Here is a 21,365-nt window from a genome sequence, read left to right on the forward strand (position 1 = left end):
AAAAATAAACAGGCTATTTCCAGATAAAAGGTCAAATAATATTGTTGAAGTGCAATAGGTTTGTTGAGACCATATCTAGTACTGAGAATAAATATATCTTACAGACCATAACAGTAAAGAATTGATCACTTATTTATGTTTTTAATTAGATTTGATATATTTATTTCTTCAATATTATTTTTCATGACAGTGTTAATGTCATGAGGCTGTTCAGTGACTCCATGACACTTTCAATTTGACTCATTAGGATTTGATTAAGAACCAGATTTGTTCTTTGTCATTTCTGTCCAGTAAAACTATTAATCTATAAATCAATAATCAGGTCTATATAAAGATATAATCCATGTTTCTGTCTCATATTTGTATGGCATTAAAAGGATCTGGAACTTTTTTTTTCCACTGAAAGCTCTGGTTTGCACAATAAATGCCATGTGGGTGAAATTTTAAGAATGATACTCTCATGTCCCATTCTCCTGAAGGCAGCACAGAGCTGCACCACCAGAAACTGACAAACACTGAAGAGAAGAAGAGCTATGATTAATGTAGTTACAGTTCTATCCATGTTTTAATGTTGCAGAGCTCAGTCATTTTGCAAATAGTTCAAAGTTTAAACTGGCATTGCTGTACATCTTTTATCTGGTCATTTTGTGCAACATTTAACAACTAGAAAATGGCACAAAATAAGAATATTTTTTCCACTCTGATTGGCTGCTGTTAGGCCTACCAATTTTAACTTGAATGTTCATTGCATTTTTCGTAGACGCCTGTGAAAATAATTTCTATATCCATTACTTTTTTGTTCTCTGGGAAATTATTTTTGACGATAAATACAGAAACAAGCATAAAAATCAAAACATCTACAATAGTGATAGTAAAATTAATGATAAAATAATGGTCAGTGTAAAGTAACTTGCCAATTCTTTGGTGGCGGCGGTGAGGGACTTGGATAAAGGCTAGTGGGTGCTGGGCCAAAAAAAGTTGAGAAACACTGATCTAAAGCTTGCTCTAGTTTGAACATTTCATGTTGAATTTGTGGAGCATACCACCACCTAGTGGTCATTCTGAATTGTGATTTGAAAATTTAGATAGGAAGCTCATTAAATAAAAATCAGCTGCAGATTCTTTAATGTGTGACAGTTTTAGCCTCAACATACAAACATCCTTCATCACTCAGACTGCTATAAACGGAGAATGAAGGCGGATGTGTTTCATGCTAGTATCTGGTAACTCGTGCAGAGGCATCTGTACTAGATCTTTTCCCACAGGAAACATTCCGACATGTCATTCAAGGAAAAGTCAACTGAAGTTACTGACGGCTAAGGATGACCCATTACATAGCAACAAAGCTGTGCATGCTGGGACATTTTAGGGATTTGTTCAAGATGCCTGCCCTTACTGATCATACAAGTACTTCATAGTAACAAGATGCTAGGAAGGGCAGTGCAGTGATCCAAAAAGATGCGCAGCATGTGAAAAAGCAGTAAATAAATCTGAACCGCACTCACAAAACTTAATGAACATATTGGATCCTTAAAGCTTCATGAAAGAGCTGGTAATGGAGAGGAAGGGGGGGGAAAGCACTGATCTATTTCACATAAATTAGCTTGTAAAGTTCAGCAAAATGACTAATAATTAATACGTTCAGAAAAGAGAGAAATGCTGCAATGGTTTTGTGGCTCGTTACCCTGAAGATAGTTCTATACTGGTATAAAATGTACTTGCATTGCATGATGAGGACAAACCGGCTCCCTGGTGGGTTGAGGCAGTTTTCCAGCTCTGAGGACCAGATGTTTCACTATCCAACTCAGGTTCGTCATCAATGAATATGACACCTTGTTGTGTACGCTGCCTTTTATGGCTCTAAAAAGCAGAAAAGAATTTGACTTCAATATACAAGTAAGATGTGTTTTGAAGAATTATGCCAATTATTTATTCATTGGAAAGGTAAACAAAATAGACCAGTTAACTGTATTCTACGGAGGTCCCTAATGGACATTTGCATTCCCCCGCAATAATGTATCTACTAGTCAGTTCATGCAGCATCTCTAATACTGAAAGTCTTTCTGCTACAGAGTCAGATTTTTGTAAAGATTTTTCATGAATGTTTATATCTCGATTGTTTTATTTTTTTCTTACTCAATCACACCCAAACGGAGGCAAAACAGGTCAAACATGGGTTTTCCATTCCTGCTCTAAGACATAAACATGACAGAAACTTTCAGTAACGGTGCGTTCACACCAAAAGCGTTACGAGCTTCACAAATGTGTCTGACGCTCCAAGTTCGATGCTTGTGTACTTTTGGTGCATTCACACCATACGTGTTTTGAGCGCCAGGCGCATCTGGTTAACATTCAAAGTCTATGTGGAGCGTTGGACGAGCTTGATGTGTTAAATGGTCAAAACACTCCAAATGGTTCAAATCCTGCCGTGCTAGAGGCTCAAAGCGCAAAGCAACAGCCCTCGACGGGTTTCCACAAAGACTTTGAATGTAAACCCAACACACCTGACGCTCAAAACACGCTTGGTGTGATCCCACCATAAGAAGGAAAGAAAATATACATCCAAACTATTTGGACTATTTTTGAGTTATTTCCCTGTAACCTACGGACTAACCTTTAATCCCCAAATTTTGACTAAAAGAGCCATTTCCACAAAAAGAGTAGTTAGTTGCTATTGTAAAGGTGCTTGATAATCAATTAATCTTTTACTTCATCAGCATGAAATCTTCCTGTAGATGAGAACATTAGTGTGTAATTTGTGAATGTTTATGCAATAGAGGGGAAGTCCTGTGCTATGACACAACTTTATCTTTCTTTTCATTTCAACAAAGAAAAAACCTGCTGTGGCATCAATTCTCTTTTTATTAGAGAATTTCTAGACTTTTAAGAGATAAAGCAAAGAGCCATAGTTTGATTACATTTGGTTTCCCTTGTGATGTTAAGAGAGACTGAGACTTATTCAGAAAATAACTGCTTCAAGTTATTGAAACATGTGGCTCACTTAATGGGTATGTAAATTCTGTTTTGCTTAGTGTTTTTGTTGTGCACCTGAGGCGATATTTACATAATTGCATAAAATAACTTTTATGATTCTGACGATATAAAACTGTCCTGCAGGTCCACTGTCCAACACACCTGAGTCAAACGATTACATTCCCTCCTCATCATGCAAGTTCTGTAGAAACTTACTAAAGATCAGTTCACTGACTCAGGTGTGTGCCAGTAGCAAAACGAGCAAAGCAAAGACAGAGCGCCCTGGGGACCAAGCTTAAAGACCCCTCAATGAATTAAATTCAGGGTAAATGTCTGAGGATACACAGCACCTTGTACTCTGAAGTACGGTTGCGCTTCCTGTCTGGTCTGAAGTCCTCATCTTTATCGCAGTCGGGGTCTAGAGAGGCCTGGACTTTCTCCGACAGACGGGACGCTAAAGACTGGCTTTTAGTTTGAGACTCACCAGGTAGTAGCACTGAAAAACAGAAAGCAGACCACTCATGAAGACATGGATACCATGAAGAAAGAAAACTACACATAAAACTCTCCAACTGTGGTGATTTTTATGACTGATTTAGCTGTCAGCATGTTCCCATTGGGTCACAAAAAGTAGAAATCAGAGAAATCAAACAGTTACATGAAACAAGCCTGAAATTGCATCAAAAGTTAACAATGGGCCACTCACCGTGTTCTGATGCTGTGTGCGATGGCTGGGCCGTCTCTTTGCAAGGTGACTCAGTGAGGTCCACCACCGCAGGCTGGGCTGCTGCCCTGTGGCACTCACAGGGACACGGGTTGGGAGGTTCTGACTTCTTGGAGTCGCCCACATGTTTATCTGACTGGCTTCTGTCTCCAACATGACCTCCTCCTTCTTTCATTTTAGCTGACAAAACAATACAAGACTTTATGATGTCAGGTAGCATGATGGGCCATATGGAAGAAATTTGGTGTTATGACTATGGAGAGCAAATATTTGTAGACTAAAACTCAGAGAGAATACCAAGCAAAAGTATTAAGACTCCTTGAACTGTTCAATTAATGTCTCATTTGCCATACATCTGCCACAAAGGTCATGGCATCTGTCACAGAAGTCACACCAAATCAGTGTCAGCTGCATGTGTGTATGTACATATGTATATTTACCGGTATTCTCACTTTTTTTAATTGATTTGTTCGAAATATATCTACTCATACTCAATCTGCCACCAAATCTGTGGCAACTGTTACAGAGGACGTAAGCTGTCACTACTGAACTATGAAAGCTTCCGCCAGGCCTGGCGGCCGACACCAGTAGATGTGCCACGATTTGAACTTGACCCTGCTGAACTACGTTCTAATGTGTATCGCATAATAACACACTGACAAGGTTAATTTGGTATGAAAATTTTTGCAATGTTCTGTGCTAATTTATTCAAACAAAACAATAATAAAATTTTATGTAATCAATTAAGTTAATAAGTAAAGAAATCTAAATTCAGTAGTTAAAGATAACATACCACAAAAAGAATTGGAATAAAAACATTCTTGAATAATCAGAAGGTATTATTATATTACCATTTTGATACTGACACTGAAAGCTGGTTTGTCTGCTGAAAATACATGCAGCCTTACCCATCTGAGCCTGCTGCCAGCCCAGAGCAGAGCAGAGCAAGGCCAGACTTTTACCGCTGCCTGTGGGACTCTCCAACAAACAGTGCTGTCCGTAGTTCAACCCTCGCATGATCTGCAGAAATAATGACACAATGTAACCCAAACCAAAAAGACACCAGCAGGCCCAGTCTGTCACATCATTTTACACCCAGAAATCATTACAATATCCACACATGCCGCTTATGACTAAAATATTCTAATGGATCTTAGAACAGAACTACATCCATCCTGTGCTTATCCTAAGCAGTCAATAAGAATAAGAATACATGTAGGACAGTTTATCACAAGGCAACACTGATACATACAAGAGAAACAACCATTCACACACACTCAGTGCTGCTGTAGGTTCTGGAGTGTGAGCAGTACCAGAGAAGACCACAAGGAGAATATGCAAACTTTACATAGAAAGGTGGGGATTCACACACGGGATCTTTTTGGCATCAGAAAACTGTTTCTGCTGTGGCCCAAGTGGTGACGAAAATGAAACAAGTCCAGCACTGAGAAACAGACCCTATACTGCTGCTCTGCTAAAGCAGCTATCAACGGGTGAAAATGACAGGTGACAGTATGGACGTGAAGATTCCTTTTAATCTGAGTTGACTTACTGAATTCATCATGGCTAGCTGGGATGGATACGCCTTGCAGGGGAAGTGGACCTTCACTCCGCCAATGGTGTACTCCACAGGAGAGGCCATGTTTCTTTAGAACAGAGAACATCCGTTTAAACATACAATCAGTAACAAGAGCACAACAAAGTCTACGTCCTACGTTATTATTGCCATTCATCAGCTCACAACCTCAAAGTTCATACACAGCGAACGTATTAAGTGTTCTAAAGCACTTAGGCCACTTATTTAAATATTTCCTGCTGCCACCAACCTGAAATAAGATACGACTCTAACAACTGTCTGAAAAGCTAATACTAGATATTTACCACCGTTACCCTCACTTATGACAGCTGTTCCCTAATGTTTAGTAACTAACGTTTGTTAATAAAATAAATATTCTGAAGTAAGTAAAGGTTGTTAACACGAAGTGTTCGTATTCGTTCTGCGGCCCACATACTTCTTCCCGCTCTCCATCACATTGGAAACCCAAACAGGATGTTAGCTACGTCACGACTGAGTTCTTCCTACAAATCATTTCAAAATAAAAGCTAGATGGGAAAATCCTGTTGATCGTACGTTCGAACAGAATTTGACTTCAGTTTTCACTCACAGAATACAAACATCAAACACTAATGTATGTAAACTTTAGAGGAAATAAAATAAAGAATAAAAGGAACATGTAACACCCCACCTCTTCGAACACTGAACAGGTGGATCAGAACACAGAGTAATATATTTACCGTTCTTGCCTTGCAGCAAGAAGGTTCTGGGTTCGATTCCCGGCCCCGGTCTTTCTGCATGGAGTTTGCATGTTCTCCCTGTGCATGCGTGGGTTTCCTCCGGGTACTCCGGCTTCCTCCCACAGTCCACAAACATGACTGTCAGGTTAATTGGCCTCTTCAAATTGCCCGTGTGTGTGCGTGCGTGCGTGCGTGGTTGTTTGTCCTGTGTGTCTCTGTGTTGCCCTGCGACAGACTGTCGACCCGTCCAGGGTGACCCCGCCCCTCGCCCGGAACGTTAGCTGGAGATGGGCACCAGCAACCCTCCCGACCCCACCAAGGGTGCAAGAAAATGGATGGATAGTGAGTAAACCATGGCAGAGTAAAACACAACAATGACACATTCTCAGCATAAGCAACCACAGATTTATTTGACCAAAGAATAACTAGCAAGTTCTCTTTGTTGTAGTTTTTATATTTTTGTGCATTTTTAATCGAGTATTTTTATGGATAGTTATGTATACTCATGCATACATAACTGTACAGTCATGCTCATAATAATAGTGTGTTTCAAAAGGTAAGTAAACCTCAAAATTCGTCAAATAAATTGTATTTTAATTAACACAAAGGCATTGGCGACTAATATGCAAGCAAGAAAATTGGAAAAGTAGTTGAATATGATGATATTTTACGTAAAGTCAAGAAAAGTTTTAAAAAAATAAAAAATAGCAGTGTTGACATCTTTCTTTACAAACTCAAAAATATACTGTATAATATACGAAATTTTTAAAAATTCAACTTTCCTCAGAATTATAAACTAATATTTAGTTGCACAAGGTTTCTGATAACTGCTTCACATCTGTAGTCCATGGAGTCGATCAATTTCAGACACCGGTCAACAGGTATTGCAGCCCAGTACAGTTGTACTATGTTCCACAATTCCTCTGCATTTTTTGATTTTGCCTCACGAACAACATTTTTTATGTCAGCCCACAAGTTTTCTATTGGATTAGGATCCAGGGATTATGCTGATCCATTATTTGAATTCTATTTTTCTGAAATCGTGATTTTGGTGGTGTGCTTGGGGTCATTGTCTTGTCGAAACACTAATTTCAAGGACATGTCCTCTTCAGCATACGGCAACATGACTTCTTCCAGTACTCTGGTGTACTCAAATTGATCCATTATCCCTGGTATGTGATATATAGGACCAACACCATAGTGCAAGAAATTTCCCCACTTCATGAAGCTTGAACCACCATGCTTCACCGCCTTCACTGTATACTATGGCTTGAATTCAGTGTTGGCAGGACATCTGACAAACTGTCTGTGGCCCTTAGAACCAGAAAGAACAATCTTACTCTCATCAGTCCACAAAAAATTACACAATTTCTTTGTAGGCCAGTCACTGTGTTCTTTGGCAAGTTGTAACTGCTTCAGCACATGCATTTTATTTTCACAATGGGACTTTGCGGAAGTTTCTTGCTGGTAGCTTGGCTTTACACTGATGTCATCTGATTGTTAAAGTACTCATAGACAATGTCAGGTCTTTGTTGATCCTCCTGGAGCTGATCATTGGCTGAGCCTTTGCCATTTCGGTTATTGACCATTCCATTCAAATAATTGTTTTTCTTTTTCTTTCCCGCCTTTCTGGTTTTGGCTGCCATTTTAAAGAGTTTGAGATCATTTTAGCTGAACAGCCTATCTTTTCTGCGCTTCTTTATGTTTTTTTTTCTTCTTCTATTAATTTTTTGTAACACCCCACCACCCAGATCAAAAAACTTTCTCCTTCTGAACAGTGTCATTAGCGTCCCCTTTTACTGTTTTTCCAAGGACAAATGCAAATCCAGCCCATGCAACGTCAGTTGCCTTGATCCTTCAACAAGGGTCACCTGCATAACACTTTTTTTTTTCACATAGTCGATGACCTCACTAACTGAACTCAGCACTTCTATTTGTTTTATCACACCCGTTTTAGTAAATGAATCAGTTTCACAGAATCAGCAGCATGCATATCATGCCAGTTGGTTTTCTATACCTTTACTAAACATTCTAGAAACTTGTTTGTAGTGTAGAAGAAATTTTAACACATTGTTTTATCTTGCTAGTGATGTGGGTCTGCTAATATTTTGAAAACAACTGTATGTATGTGACAGCATCATAATTTTCTTGAGATTAATAAAGTACTACCTAACCTAAGTTAAAGTAAAAATGTCTACAAGTGAAAATGTATTATTCGACTTCAGGAAAAATTATTTTAATAAGTTCATTTCTGGAATAAGTGGTTTTGCTTTTCTCTACATTTACACTGTACACATGCACAACAGCATTTAAAATCCGTTGGAAGTGAAAAAAAAAGACATTTCATAAGCATTTTTCAAGAATAAAATTACAGATCTGAATCAAGAGACCCAAAACCAGGTTACAGAATGTACATATCTACAGAATGAGTCAAACATAAAGACGAGTAGATCAACACAATATATTTTTTCCCAGACAATCCATAAAGCTACCAACTCGAGAGGGAGAGAGATCTGTGCGCGCATGTGTGCGCCATGTGCTCAAGTGATTCAAACAGACGATGCTTATTTGGTGATGACAGGAAGCATACCAATTTGCTCAGCAAAAAAAAAAAAACATGCAACATCAAACAGGGTTTGGGAGATGATTCATCAGTCTTGGGTATTGGTCATTCTGTTCAGATTCATTTTTTGACAATAATTTTACACCAATGCTCAAGGCAAAAAAGGCTTGGCTTCTGTAGAACTTCACACGTCTGAAACAAGGACACTTCAACAGGTGCTTCACAGCCCTGCCACAAACTCAGATTTTTATATTTAAGTTCTTTTATCAAAGAAATTAATTTGCCTTAGTCCCCCTTAGCCCGGCAATTGCCTTCCTACTTAATTCCACATAATTCTCCTCTCCCTTCAGTGCTCTATATTGGATTTCTCTTATTGAAGTGGATTTTAACCAGGCCAGTCAGCAAAAAGGAGCCGTTGTGAATGGTGATGTAGTTTCTGTGCCGTTGAAGAACTGCAGTCTGCCTACTGCTGTATTTGACAGAAGAGGAAGTGAAGGAAGTCATTCAGTCAGCCACGCTTCCAAATATTGAATCAACATTAAAGCTGGAGTAACTTTTATTAAAAATATATATGACATAATTATACTATCACTATGTCATGATAGTATAAAACAGATAATCTGTAAAAAATAATTGAGCTCATCTGGTTCCTCTGCAATAACTAGAAACATCCCATCAGAGCCAGGAGGAGGGCCTTAGTCCTGACAATCATGCTCGTGCCCATCTCCAGTCAGAACTATGGCTTCACAATATTGGAAAATCTTGGGCTACTGATATTGCGATAACTATCAGTTGCCATATATGCCCATTTTCTACTTTCCTCTCCGCCTCATCTCTGTTTCCATCACTCTGTGACCTTTAGCATTTTGGATAATGTCATTAGTGTCGGGTAGGAACATCTGGTGCTATAAGTCTGTCAAACTGAATATTATATTAGTGAGAAAAATGAAAATTTATGACACTTGAAATAAAGTCAAACTGATTGCATTCCAAACAGTTCTTAGTGATGTGAATATTGCACACACTGATTTTGCAGATTCTCGTAGACAGAATACACTGATTTCACAAGACTCCCATGTCTTTCAACATGACATCACTCTAAATTTCTTTTAGTGCAGTTACAAAAACAGATTTGTCTTAAAAATCTGTTAAAACAGAATTGCCAGCATCTGCAAATACAGAGAGACAGTTTTGGAGAACGGGCAAATGTCTAGAATAAACACACGAAACAGCTGAAAAGTGTTACTAAAACTACAACTAAAATATATGAGGGAATAGGATTCATAAATGATGCAATATTTATCAAGGGTTTAACATGTATAAGAAAATCAAACATTGTCACACACTGACAATTCATATAAATATACAGAGTACTAGCTTACTGATTTGTTTACTGTAGTAGCACCTTCTGTTTATATTCAAGATAAGTATTCAGTGATTAAATAAAATACATTTCAAAACTCAAGGTCCATTTAACATGGAAGCTGTGGGGTCACATCTATAAGGAATTTTCATGTTCTATCACACAATAAAAGAATGTATAAAAATAGATTCATTTTGCATACAGTTCTACATACATAAATACTCAGCTATAAAATTCAAAAATATTTACACCAGCAACATTATGCATACCCAATTCTTCCACTTATTACCACACATTGTGGTAGCATAAGCCCCAATTTACATCTGAACATGCAGGATTTAGAAGATCTAATGGGAGTACTTCAGTTTAAAATAAATTCTCTTCAATTCATATTTTAATACGTGACTTTTCCACAATATACCAAACACTGAAGGTAAAGAAAATAATTTGTATTATTAGGAACCAACATAGGTTCTCCACCACAGTAAGGCCAAGAATGTTTATGGTGAACTGGCTGCAGCCCAACATTCTGATACAAGCGTCCCCCTCCCTCAGCGTCGATACTGCTTCACCAGCATTTTAAGAATCAAAGGCAAAAAAATCAGATGAGAAAACGTTTTAAGTGGGATTTGATTAAACACTTAGCCCAACCTTTAACCAAGGTTGTTCTGTGACTATATCTAAGATGCCATCATCCCAAACAGGAAGCCATGGGAGACAAAGATAACAGCTGGTGTGTGTTTTCAGCAGACACACACTGTGGTCTTGTTATGCTGCTGTAGAATGGGAGAGACAGACTCCTTCTGTTTCTCCTCAGTGTTGTGCTGGACCAGCGGTGGCCTATCAGTTCTGCGTTTAGCCTTCTTTGTCAAAAGGCCTGACGAAGGGGATCCATTCAGAGTTCTTTTGGTGGATGTCTTCCCGCTTACTGTTCTGTCAGCTAGACTGGAGTGACTGGGCGATTCCATGGTGCTATTTGAACACAGAGGTGACAGACTAAAAGGGTCCGACAGAGTCATATGGTAGAAACTGTTGCTTCCAGATAGTCCATCCCGTCGCTCCAGAGCAGGGAGCAGCTCAGACATGGCAGAGGTAGAGTCTTCATCTGGAGGTTGCTGCTGGAACCATGAACATAGGTGAGTTATTAAGCAGGAATATCAATTAAAGTTTTTCAAAATGCAGTATCTCATAAAAGGATGTGTTAAATAAAATGGAATGTTTAAAACCAATGAAAAAATGGCTGGTTTCATTGGGAGAATTATTCTAAATTGTGAGCGTCTTAAAGAATTTGCTTTGAGTCATCCTTACCTGTAGGAGCGGAGTGTCTGCACGAGATATAGATGTAGGAGGACACTGGGACACTTTGGCCAGGTCCAGTAGAACCTCTTCATTGTGGAATGTTTCCTTAGAGCCCCCAGGTTCCAGCAGGGCAATCACAATAGCGCTTGTGTTGTCAGCACGCAACATGCGCTGGCGCCACCGCAGCAACGAATGGCTCACAAGCTGCCTGGCACTTGAAACGCCACACGGTACCTGGAATGATGAATGCTTGTTATTGTTCTGATGATGGTTGATAATGAGATAGACCTTATTGATTAGCCATTACACATGAAACAGTCTTTTGACCAGGCTTCCTTATCTGACTGTTAATATAAAAACTCCAAAAGTACCAGAGAATCACATTAACCCAAACAGCTTACCATTTCCTCATCGTTCTTCTGACACATGGAGATGGCCTCTTGAGGTGGCACCATATTCCACAGACCATCACTCCCCAGGACGATGTAGCGGTGTTTTCGAGGGTCAAGAATAACAACGCAGGTGTCTGGCTCAGGAGAAACCACAAACTCTCCGCTGTAGAAGTCATAACTCCATAAATCACCTGTGTTGTGGTAGTGAAAAAATAAATATCAATGAAGCTGCATCAATGATGAAAAAAAGACCAGGATGTTTTAAGAAGGTGTTAAAGGTAAAAAAAACACAAATGCCATCAGCTGTAATCACAAGCTCCTAAGAGATAGTAGTTGCTATGTCTTGAAAGTAATCCACACCACACTGACAATTCCTCCTGCCATAGAACCTTTTATGTAATGACATCCAACTCACTATCAAAGTAATTAATGTTTCTTTATTTTTCGTAGAAATTTTAAAAAGATGAACAGAATGGTTTCCAGTATGTTTATTGATGTAACTCATGCCTCTGTAATGAAGATGTACAAGATGACCTCGTCATTTGTGTCCCTGGGTAAGACACTTCACCTGCCTTGCCTGCTGGTGTTGGTCAGAATGGATGACGGTGCAAAACTACAGCCTGGCTTCGTCAGACTGCCCTAGGCTGAAGCTACAATCCAGTAGTTTTCCATCATCTGCGTGTGAATTTGCTCTTTATTTCAATTTGATATATAAAGGACATTATAAACAAAATAGATTATTATTATAGAATTAAACAACTAAGGTGGATTGTTGCAGTCATTGTTGCTACAATTGTTTATTTTTTTAAGTTAATATTTAAGCTTCTGAAATAAATTTCTGAGCTTTCTGAATGGCCAAATCATCTGTTCAGGCAGCACCAGCTGTGGCGTAATTGATTGAAATTGTCTTGTTGGTGGTTTCTCACCTAAAGCTCGAGCAACAGCCAAGAAAGGTATCTGGTCAATAACGGTGCTCCGACGAACTGGGCCATTGTGACTGAGTCTGGGCCTCTTCCAGACCACACGGTTCACTCCTGACTTCTTGATCACACTGAGAGAGATACAAGAAGAGAGGGGTTTACATGTGCATCAGCCAAAGTCCACATAAAATAAGTTTTAAGCAACAGTAAGGTGTTGCTCACCTCCTTTAATACGTTTCTTGTCACAGGAACAGGTCAAACCTACTTCTCTATGAAACTTACTACGTTCATCCACAGGGAACAGGTCTAGGATTAAAATTCTAATAAACTTCTAATGACAATGAAGTCAAATAAAAAATTAAGATTTTAACCAATGCTTGTGTTTTTAAAGTAGCTTCACTCACTTAATCTGGGAGAAAAATTGCAACCGAACTGGAATTTCATCTGGCTATGTAAAATAACATTATAATCATTACTCATGATTTAATCCACAGCCTTTACAACAAGTACTTTCCAGCCTCATTTCACCCAACATTTACCTGCACCTGCATGTTCCTCTGACTTGTAGAGCAAGTGAAGCAAGTTCTGGTGACAGAAACTACAAACATCTAAAATATTTTAAAAGGCTGCATAAAACAAGGCCTACAGTACCCTTAAATACACCAATAGCTTCACAAGCTTGGTCAAACATGTAAAAACAACACAACTTTAATTTGTTCAGTTCAATTAGGTTAAAGATGTACAAAAAATATGCTGCGACAAACCTTCTTTCCAAAGAAAGAATGATGTCACTCAGAGCACAAAGCATAGCATTAGACTGAATAGATCCGTCTTATGGATCGGTAACATTGTCACTGATATCCGAGCTAGATTATTTTTCAATACTAGGATCGATACAATATTGTTATTGGTTCATTTATGAAAACGCACATCCCCCAAAGCTTCAGTAATTTCTCATCCAGAAAGATATTTAGGCATTTTTCATTGTTGCTCTAGTCATTCCTTTCCGATTAACCCAAAATTTCCAGATATTACAGCAGTGTCTACTTCTAAATGTTCCTGATTTAGCCTGTCATCAATGTGTGCAGAGCCAGAGAAAAATGTTGGTTTACCTCCCTCCAAGACCTTCAATACGTTCTCTCTCTTTGGGTAATTCAGGCTTGTGGTCCTGGGTCACTTCGACAGCTTTGATGAATGGGACTGAAGGATCATCCTGGACACCCAGAACTACGGCTGAATCTCCAACATGAGCCACATACATGCGGTTTCCTCTGAGAACTACAACACTGGCTGTGGTGCCTGATGTACTAGGAAGCCCTGTGAGAGTTTTTGGCCATTCAGCTGTGAAGAACAATAAAAAGACAATACATGTTTACCAATTGTGTAATGCTCATTAGGGGTTCAATGTTAACCACTTGGCTAACACCAAAAAACAATGCACAGTACAGAAAAGTGCATTCAAAAATATATATGCATAAAAATAATTATAATATTATTGCTCAGCAGTTTTTTTCCTTCTGTTTTTAAGCTTAATTCTCTGATAGTAGCTCAGATTTTAAGGACAAGCATCATCTGTCCAGAAACTGATGTAATGCTGACCTCAACAGACATGTGCAGTGTAACTACCTGGATAGAAACTGTGACTTGCTTAAAAATACAGCTGACATGCCCAGGCAAGTCCAGCCCAACACAAACACACCCACTGAGACAGTATCTGAGCAAACCAAACTCAGCATAACATGTCTATAGTCAGCCAAGCTAACTACAGAAACTAAATTTCATGTTTGACTGTAAACACAACAGATATCGTTTATGGTTTTGAATCAGCTTTGCTCGATTCCGTGAACATCCTCGGCAATAGGGTTAGGGTAGTTAGGTTAGTTCAGCTTTGTTTATAGTCCCTGACTCAGTGGCAGCAGCTAACACTACTACAGCTAACACCGCTAGCTACGTACATGTCTGAAGTTGGCATCCGATTTAACAGGCGAGTTCATTGTATGCCATTTTGGATTTTGATATATGACTGCAATCATAAGGATCCTTTGGCATGTCTACATTGCAAATGGCTTGTGTAATAGCTTCCATTTCATTATAAATTCACATTTCAGATCTTTTATTCTTTGCTGGGAAATGTGCTAAAATGTCAGTCTCTGGTAGAAGCATATCACAAAAAAGGAGAGGAAAATGCATACTTACATTGCCATTCCTGTATTCAGCCATAGTAAATCAAATGTATCATTTCTTAATACCTCACAGCCTTTATGTAGACCACTAAACTGAATCAAAACTGAAAGCTGCAAGACACAGAACAGCCAAGCCTAGTCTACACTGACTGAGGTAAAGTCAGCTGACATTAGCTCTCCCTGAAGACTGGCTTCATGCATGCTAGATTACATTGATAGAGAAGCAGAGGTACCTCTCTTCTCTATCTTCCTCGCACAATCGGAATTACACGCAACTACTACTACTACTACCATATGCTATATCCATATAATTACTATTTATTCTGTAAATTTTGCAGCTTCATGCAAGTACTTCTTTAGGGTATACTTTGTCTCGTGTAAAGGAATTTATTATTCACAGATCCCAAGAGTTGACAACAAACTGAGAATATTATGCTAAAGAATTGCCTATGTTACTATGGAATATTTGCGAGAACAAATATTCCATAGTTTTACTGTAGATCTTTGGATAAACACCAAGACTCATTTTCAAGAATTTCTTCTTAGCATTTGGCACATAACTGAAGGAAGATTTACCACCACCAACCAGTAAGGAGTGTGGACCATGTGACAAAAAGTATAAATTACCCTGTTATGCAACTTACACCATTTAAAAAAAAAAACATAGCCCGATATCCTCTGTCTCCTGAATCTTTCTGCAATAAATCAACAATGTTTAATTTCATTTTTATATTACTAAAGATTAACTAACTTGATTCTTTGAATCTGGTGATTCCTCCAAAGCAAACTGACATTCTATTGTCTCATCTTCCCTACGATCACATTTTACCCATTTCCTTCTTAAAAATAAGAAATGGACACACTGGACTCTTCAGTCCAGTGTGACTTGCTTCAGCGTGTCCATTTCTGAATTGTGGAATAATTGTCTCTTCTCTCCTATTCCTTTATGATCTTCTCATTTCTCAAATTTTCCCTTGGATTTTATAAAGCCACCATCCTTTCCTTTTTCAAGAATTTATTTCATCCACAAGTCCATAAAGGCCAGTGTCCTGTGTATCAGAAACATTTCTGTTCCAACACATCTGATTCAGGTGACCTAATTACCTCCTTATCGTGGCATTAAGTTTTATCTGAAGACGGACATACCAGTGACCCATACATTGGTTTTCAATGTCATGGAGAACTTACTTTGGACAACACCTGTCTACACAGCATAGATTCTTTAAAACTCAGGTTTTCAACACTGCTCCTCAGGACCTAATGTCCTGCATGTTTTACTGCCCTGAGTAGGGGTGGTAAACACCTAAGACACACCTGTTTTAAATAAATGAGTGATTAACAGCTTCTGTAGCACTTGATGGGTGAGGAGGCATAATTTTTTTTCCAGATGTGTTAGAGTAGAGAAACATCTTAAACAGGCCTGTTGCTTTCAGAATAAAATTTAAGGTTTTATTGATTTTTTTAAAGTGTTTGAACTCCATGGGACCTTCCTACTTACCTGAGCTCTTGCAGCCTCACACCCCACCCAGACCCCTAAGGTCAACTGACCAGCTTTTATTGTCTGACCCTAAAGCTAGGCTAAAAACTAGAGGGGACAGAGTCTTTTCTGTGCCGGCACTCAGACTGTGGAACAGTCTCCATCCGTCTGTTAAGCTTTCTCAGTCAGTAGACCAGTTTAAGTCCAGTCTGAAAACTCCTCACTGGCCTTCAAGACCAGTTAAAGAGAAAAGGTAAAGGATGGAAGATAATTGTTGCAGCTAAAATTTTAAATTGTTTGGTTTTTATTCATGCTATTAACGTTTAATTGTTGCAGCTAAAATTTTAAACTGTTTGGTTTTTATTCATGCTATTAACGTTTAATTGTTGCAGCTAAAATTTTAAACTGTTTGGTTTTTATTCATGCTATTAACATTTGGTATCTCTGCCAATTTTATATTTGTCTTATTAGTTTTTCTAAGCTTAATTTTATTTCTATTACCTAACTGTGATTGTGTTGTGAAGCATTTTTGTCAGCAAAGGCTGTTGTAAATGTGCTATATCAATAAACTTTGACGTGACTTGGCTAAAATGGGAAAGACCGCATATGTGCTTTAACCAGTGCTTTAAAATACATTTTTTGATTTATGAGACTAAAGACAGTTGTCTGTCCCTGATCCAGTTTTATTTAAATTGCAAGCACAGGATTTGAAATCCTCAAAACTTTCATAACTAGAACAGACGTTTCAATAGGTCATACACTATCCTTTAAAAACAGGGGTCCCAAAAGGCCATCTTTGAGGACCAGTGTCCTGCAACTTGTATTTAGATCTGTATTTGTGTTTTTGAAGACCGAGTACAGATGTAATTGATTAGTTTTATTAAAATAGAAATTATAATTATTCACCTTAACACAGAGGTGTCCATAGTCACTCCTCAAGTGCGAGTATCCTGCATGTTTTGAATATCTCCCTTTTTCAACACACCTGGATCAAATGATGGCTCATTTGCAGGCTTCTGCAGAACAATGGCATGCTAAGGAGGTCGTTACCAACCCCGAGAGAACTAAAACATGAAGGATACCGGCCTTTGAGAGACTGACTTTGGACACCCCTATCTTTAACATACTAGAGTCGAGGAAATGAAATCCTAATTTTTAAAAGACAACTGACACAAGCGACTATTCAGAGGCATTGAATCCAATACCGACTTCAGTTACGTTAGCGGTCATCTTAAATTCGAAAAGAAACACAAAATACTCTTATTTATACCTAAACCCGACTCAACCAGCGTTTAAAATGAAACAACTCACGGTGGTCTTGGAACAATAAAACACTTGACAGTGGAAAATTACTGTTGCCGTAGAACCTTCGAGTAAGCTAGCAGTAGCTCGGTGTCGGCAAAACATTCCTGTACGTTCCACAAAGTCAGGTTTTTGGCCATGTTTAAAAAGATGAGGATTACATAATTTCCGACTGGTTGATATTAATTAGAATTTTGGGAGCTGATGTTAAACTTACGTAGCTTTTTCCACATAGCATGGTGGCAGGCTACAAATCCTTTGCGTATAGCCGAGCAGACCTCCCGGTCACAGTCAGACCAGAACCCGCGTTGTTTCTTTATGTATTCCCATAAACAGTCTCGCGCAAACTGCGCAGCCTCGCTACCCCCGTGGCCATCGAACACCGCGAAGAACGCCACGGAACGGCGGGAGCGACTAGAGGTACTGGGTTGATCTCGAGGTGGACACTCGCTTCCCGGTGAAATGGTTTGATTAAAAATGTGTTTTTCTTCAGTTCGAACTCGTTCACTTGATGATTCTGTAAGCTGCTCAGTCTCCGCTTTTCCATCTTTAATGTCTGGACGTGAATCCACAGCTGTAGACCTAACGCTAAGAGCTCCCCCATTACCCGCCTCCTGCTCGCCCGGCGTCGGCTCATCTTCCCCCGGCTCGGGCTCCACTATGACCTCGGTCACGTCTTCCATGTATTTCCTCCCTCCTTGGTCAGTAAAGACACTAACTCGCATCAGCAAGGGGTTTTCCATGGTTCCAGCCCTAAAAAGCTTTTCAAGTTTTCGGATTTGTTGGAATATAAAATTGAAGCTGGGTCAGATTTGAATGCGGGGAAACGTCCTGCCTTTGTTTATGTTCGGGCGTAGTAAGCATGCTCAAACCGTACGTCTTGACGTCAGAACGTGCCTTCTTCTGATTAAATGACGTGGCAACGCCACTGCGGCTGTTGCCCTCTACAGGTAAATCCAAACCTTTTCTACGCAAATAGGCCACATATTGTAAAATCACGAGCACAGCTGAAATCTCTACACCAGTGTAATTAGCAACTTGTCCGTCATAAAACAGTTCAAGCGTTTTGCTGTGGTTACAGTTCTTTATTTTGCAGACTTGTCAGACACATTTATGTAACCGGTGTGTACTATTAATGTTCTTTACTGATAGCCTAGACTTATACTGACCATTAACCTTGATGTGTTCTGCATTATGTTGAGTTGAAGAAGGGACTCAAACCACAGCAGCTGCTGGTTGTTCTGTAATGCAGGTTGCTGGCAGAGGCCTACACAAGTTGTTACATTTAGAAATTTATTATAGAGAGGGTTTTTTTGCTGTCTCTCTTTAGAATCAGAATCAGATTTATTGACTAAGATTGTGTGTACCAACAGGAATTTGACTTTGGTTTATGTGCTCACATTATACCTATCTTAAGGAAAATGGCAAAAAGGAAAAAAATTAACAGTATGTACATGTGAGTGTGTGCAGCCATTTATCAAAATAAAGAAAATGCTTATGATTGTGCAAATATGCCATTTTTTGTCTCACAGTAAGATGTTCATTGAATAGGGAAAGAAACTGTCTCTGTGGAAGTTGGGTTTTAAGTGGCACTCTGTAGCATTGACCTGAAGATCTAAACAGTTTGACATGTGGGGTCTGCAGAGAAACAAGTCCTGGAGAGTCAGCCCTGAAGATTTTCTATGCAGACCTGGTTGTTCGTACCACTCTGGGCCTGTCTTGTTTTGTGGCTGAGTCAAGCTGCACTGATGGATGTGGTTGTGTACAAGACTGACTGAATGAATAATAGGGCTGTAGTGATACAACAATCTCACGATTCTATACGATACACGATATTCTGCTCATGATACGACATATATTGCAATATTCAGCAAACGATACAATTCAATACACTTTTGCAATTTTCTGAAAGATTTTAGAGGGACAGAGTGATTTTGATGACATTTTGTGACTGTTAGAGAGTTGGATTGAATTAATTTAACTGAAAATCACCAACTACACAATACCTGGCTCTTGTTGGACATGGACACAGACTTAAAGTCGACAGCTGGACAAAATGAATCAAAGTGGTGAGAAAACATGTTTCTTTTAATTGAAACAGTACAAACTGTAGCTTACATGCATTTGTAAAGTAAATAAAGTGCACCAAGTACCCTGCTCTGAATAGTTTGATACCTTTTTAAACTTGACACTTAACATCTGAAGGAATCACTCTAAGCCTGATGACCTAATCACTCTCCCCGTGAGGCAAGCAGTGAGTGAGCAAGGGGACAGTTGGATGTTACGATACTTGGGGATGAATATCGATTTTTTTTCTAGGAAAGAAAATATCAATATATATCGCAAAATCGATATTATTACACAGCCCTAATGAATAATAGCAGAAATTTTACTCATGTAAGAGTGGCATCCATCCATCCATCCATTTTCTGTACACCCTTGTCCATTATGGTGCCTATCTCCAACCACTCTCCAGCCCTGTTTCGGGCTAGAGTAAGAGTAGCAATACTTTGTAAAATTGCTTTACAATTACAATTGTCATCTAAACAGTGTTGAGCAGGTTAAAGAACCTTAAGTAGTCATGTCATTTTTTCCAGAATGACTACGTTGCTTATTATATGTGTGTAAATGTTGCTATAGCAGTTTCAAACTAACATTGTAAATACAAAATTGTTCTTAATGTTTTACCTGGTGAAAAACTAACTAACTTTAACTATTGTCACTGCTTACTACAATCATGTTGTTGCAAATGGGTTTTGCCATATTTTCTATTGCAGAGTTTGCCTTTAAAATGGTTTATTCAGTCAAAACTTGATCCTGGACTTCCTCACAGATTGGTGGTGAGGAAAGCAGGTATGCTGCTGGACTGCTTTCAAAAAAATGTACATTGTAAACATGATTCAGGAAAACACTATGTTATTGGGATTACTAATTAGGTAAAAATAATTTTATTTTGGGAAGTTTTAGGTTCATTTTTAGACTGATAATAATGTAAAGCACTTGAACTGTTTTCAAGGCATATCTCAAAGTAATGTACTTGTGTGCACCACAAACACAGATAAAAATTTCACTGTCTGGATTTTAGATGTATTGGTGTCTTAATAGCCTTCAGTGTGAATCACACAGCATCTAGTCCTAACAGGTTTATGCATTGAACCTTATATCTACTGTAGTGGTCTACACTAGGGGCTGCACAGTGGCGCAGTTGGTAGAGCTGTTGCCTTGCAGCAAGAAGGTTTTGGGTTCGATTCCCAGCCCCGGTCTTTCTGCATGGAGTTTGCATGTTCTCCCTGTTCTCTCCCATGTTCTCTCCTTGCATGCGTGGGTTTTCTCCAGGTACTCCAGTTTCCTCCCAGTCCAAAAACATGACTGTCAGGTTAATTGGCCTCTCCAAATTGCCCCTAGGTGTGAGTGTGTGTGTGTGTGTGTGCATGGTTGCTTGCCCTGTGTGTCCTGTGTATCATAAATCTGGTTTCTATATCAACTGATTTAGCCTGAAACTGAGGAACGGATGTTTTTTAAAAAAAAAACAAAATGAAGGATATTGCCATATTTAAAATTCCATGATACTTAAAAGATTTATTTTGCGTTTACAATTATTTTATCTTTATTCTTCCTATGTAAAAAATATGTGTTTAAAAAATAAATAAAACAAAACAAAAAAACATCCCCTTCAATCTCTGAGTTAAGTAGAATGGGTAAGCACCATTTACCAGCCGATGATGGGGCCGGAGTACCATGTAGGCGGAGTTTACGATCCATTTTAAAGCAGAGTAATCCCAGTTCGGTCATATTATGACTTAAAGGACTTTTGATACCCAGAACAAAAATGTTTAGAGTTATTGAATCATATAATTAAATCTACTGAACAGCA

At 38.8% G+C, this 21,365-nt stretch overlaps 2 protein-coding genes across 6 annotated transcripts in view; both read right to left on the bottom strand.

The window, feature by feature from the left end:
- brip1 (BRCA1 interacting helicase 1) overlaps positions 1 to 5,806 on the bottom strand; it is a 93,777-nt gene extending 87,971 nt beyond the window's left edge. For 3 of the 4 annotated variants that reach the window (XR_014090577.1, XM_008425200.2, XM_081614726.1), the window contains exons 1-6: positions 5,710 to 5,806; positions 5,250 to 5,343; positions 4,606 to 4,717; positions 3,680 to 3,877; positions 3,324 to 3,469; positions 1,723 to 1,860 (exon numbers count right to left, since the gene is read on the bottom strand). Coding sequence is in view for 2 of the 4 variants with exons in the window: in XM_008425200.2 (XP_008423422.2) it covers positions 1,723 to 1,860; positions 3,324 to 3,469; positions 3,680 to 3,877; positions 4,606 to 4,717; positions 5,250 to 5,343; positions 5,710 to 5,726 (705 nt within the window). In the remaining 2 variants the exon portion in view is untranslated. The other variant, XR_014090578.1, reaches the window with a different exon arrangement.
- Positions 5,807 to 8,201: 2,395 nt separating this feature from the next.
- Positions 8,202 to 18,463, bottom strand: ppm1da (protein phosphatase, Mg2+/Mn2+ dependent, 1Da). 2 transcript variants are annotated; one of them, XM_081614719.1, is made up of 7 exons: positions 17,709 to 18,463; positions 13,642 to 13,870; positions 12,536 to 12,660; positions 11,619 to 11,800; positions 11,227 to 11,451; positions 10,638 to 11,036; positions 8,202 to 10,265 (listed from the first exon to the last, which is right to left on the bottom strand). In XM_081614719.1, exons 1-6 carry the CDS (start codon positions 18,232 to 18,234, stop codon positions 10,662 to 10,664), a joined length of 1,662 nt encoding a protein of 553 aa, XP_081470845.1. In that variant the 5' UTR covers positions 18,235 to 18,463; the 3' UTR covers positions 8,202 to 10,265; positions 10,638 to 10,661. The 2 variants fall into 2 exon arrangements, with proteins under 2 accessions (XP_081470845.1, XP_008423425.1); XM_008425203.3 differs by lacking the exon at positions 8,202 to 10,265 and having other exon boundaries at positions 10,520 to 11,033; positions 17,709 to 18,459.
- Positions 18,464 to 21,365: the final 2,902 nt, after the last annotated feature.

Source organism: Poecilia reticulata, chromosome 13, assembly GCF_904066995.2.
Source record: "Poecilia reticulata chromosome 13, P_reticulata-male-v2, whole genome shotgun sequence".
In the NCBI taxonomy this organism is placed as follows: domain Eukaryota; kingdom Metazoa; phylum Chordata; class Actinopteri; order Cyprinodontiformes; family Poeciliidae; genus Poecilia; species Poecilia reticulata.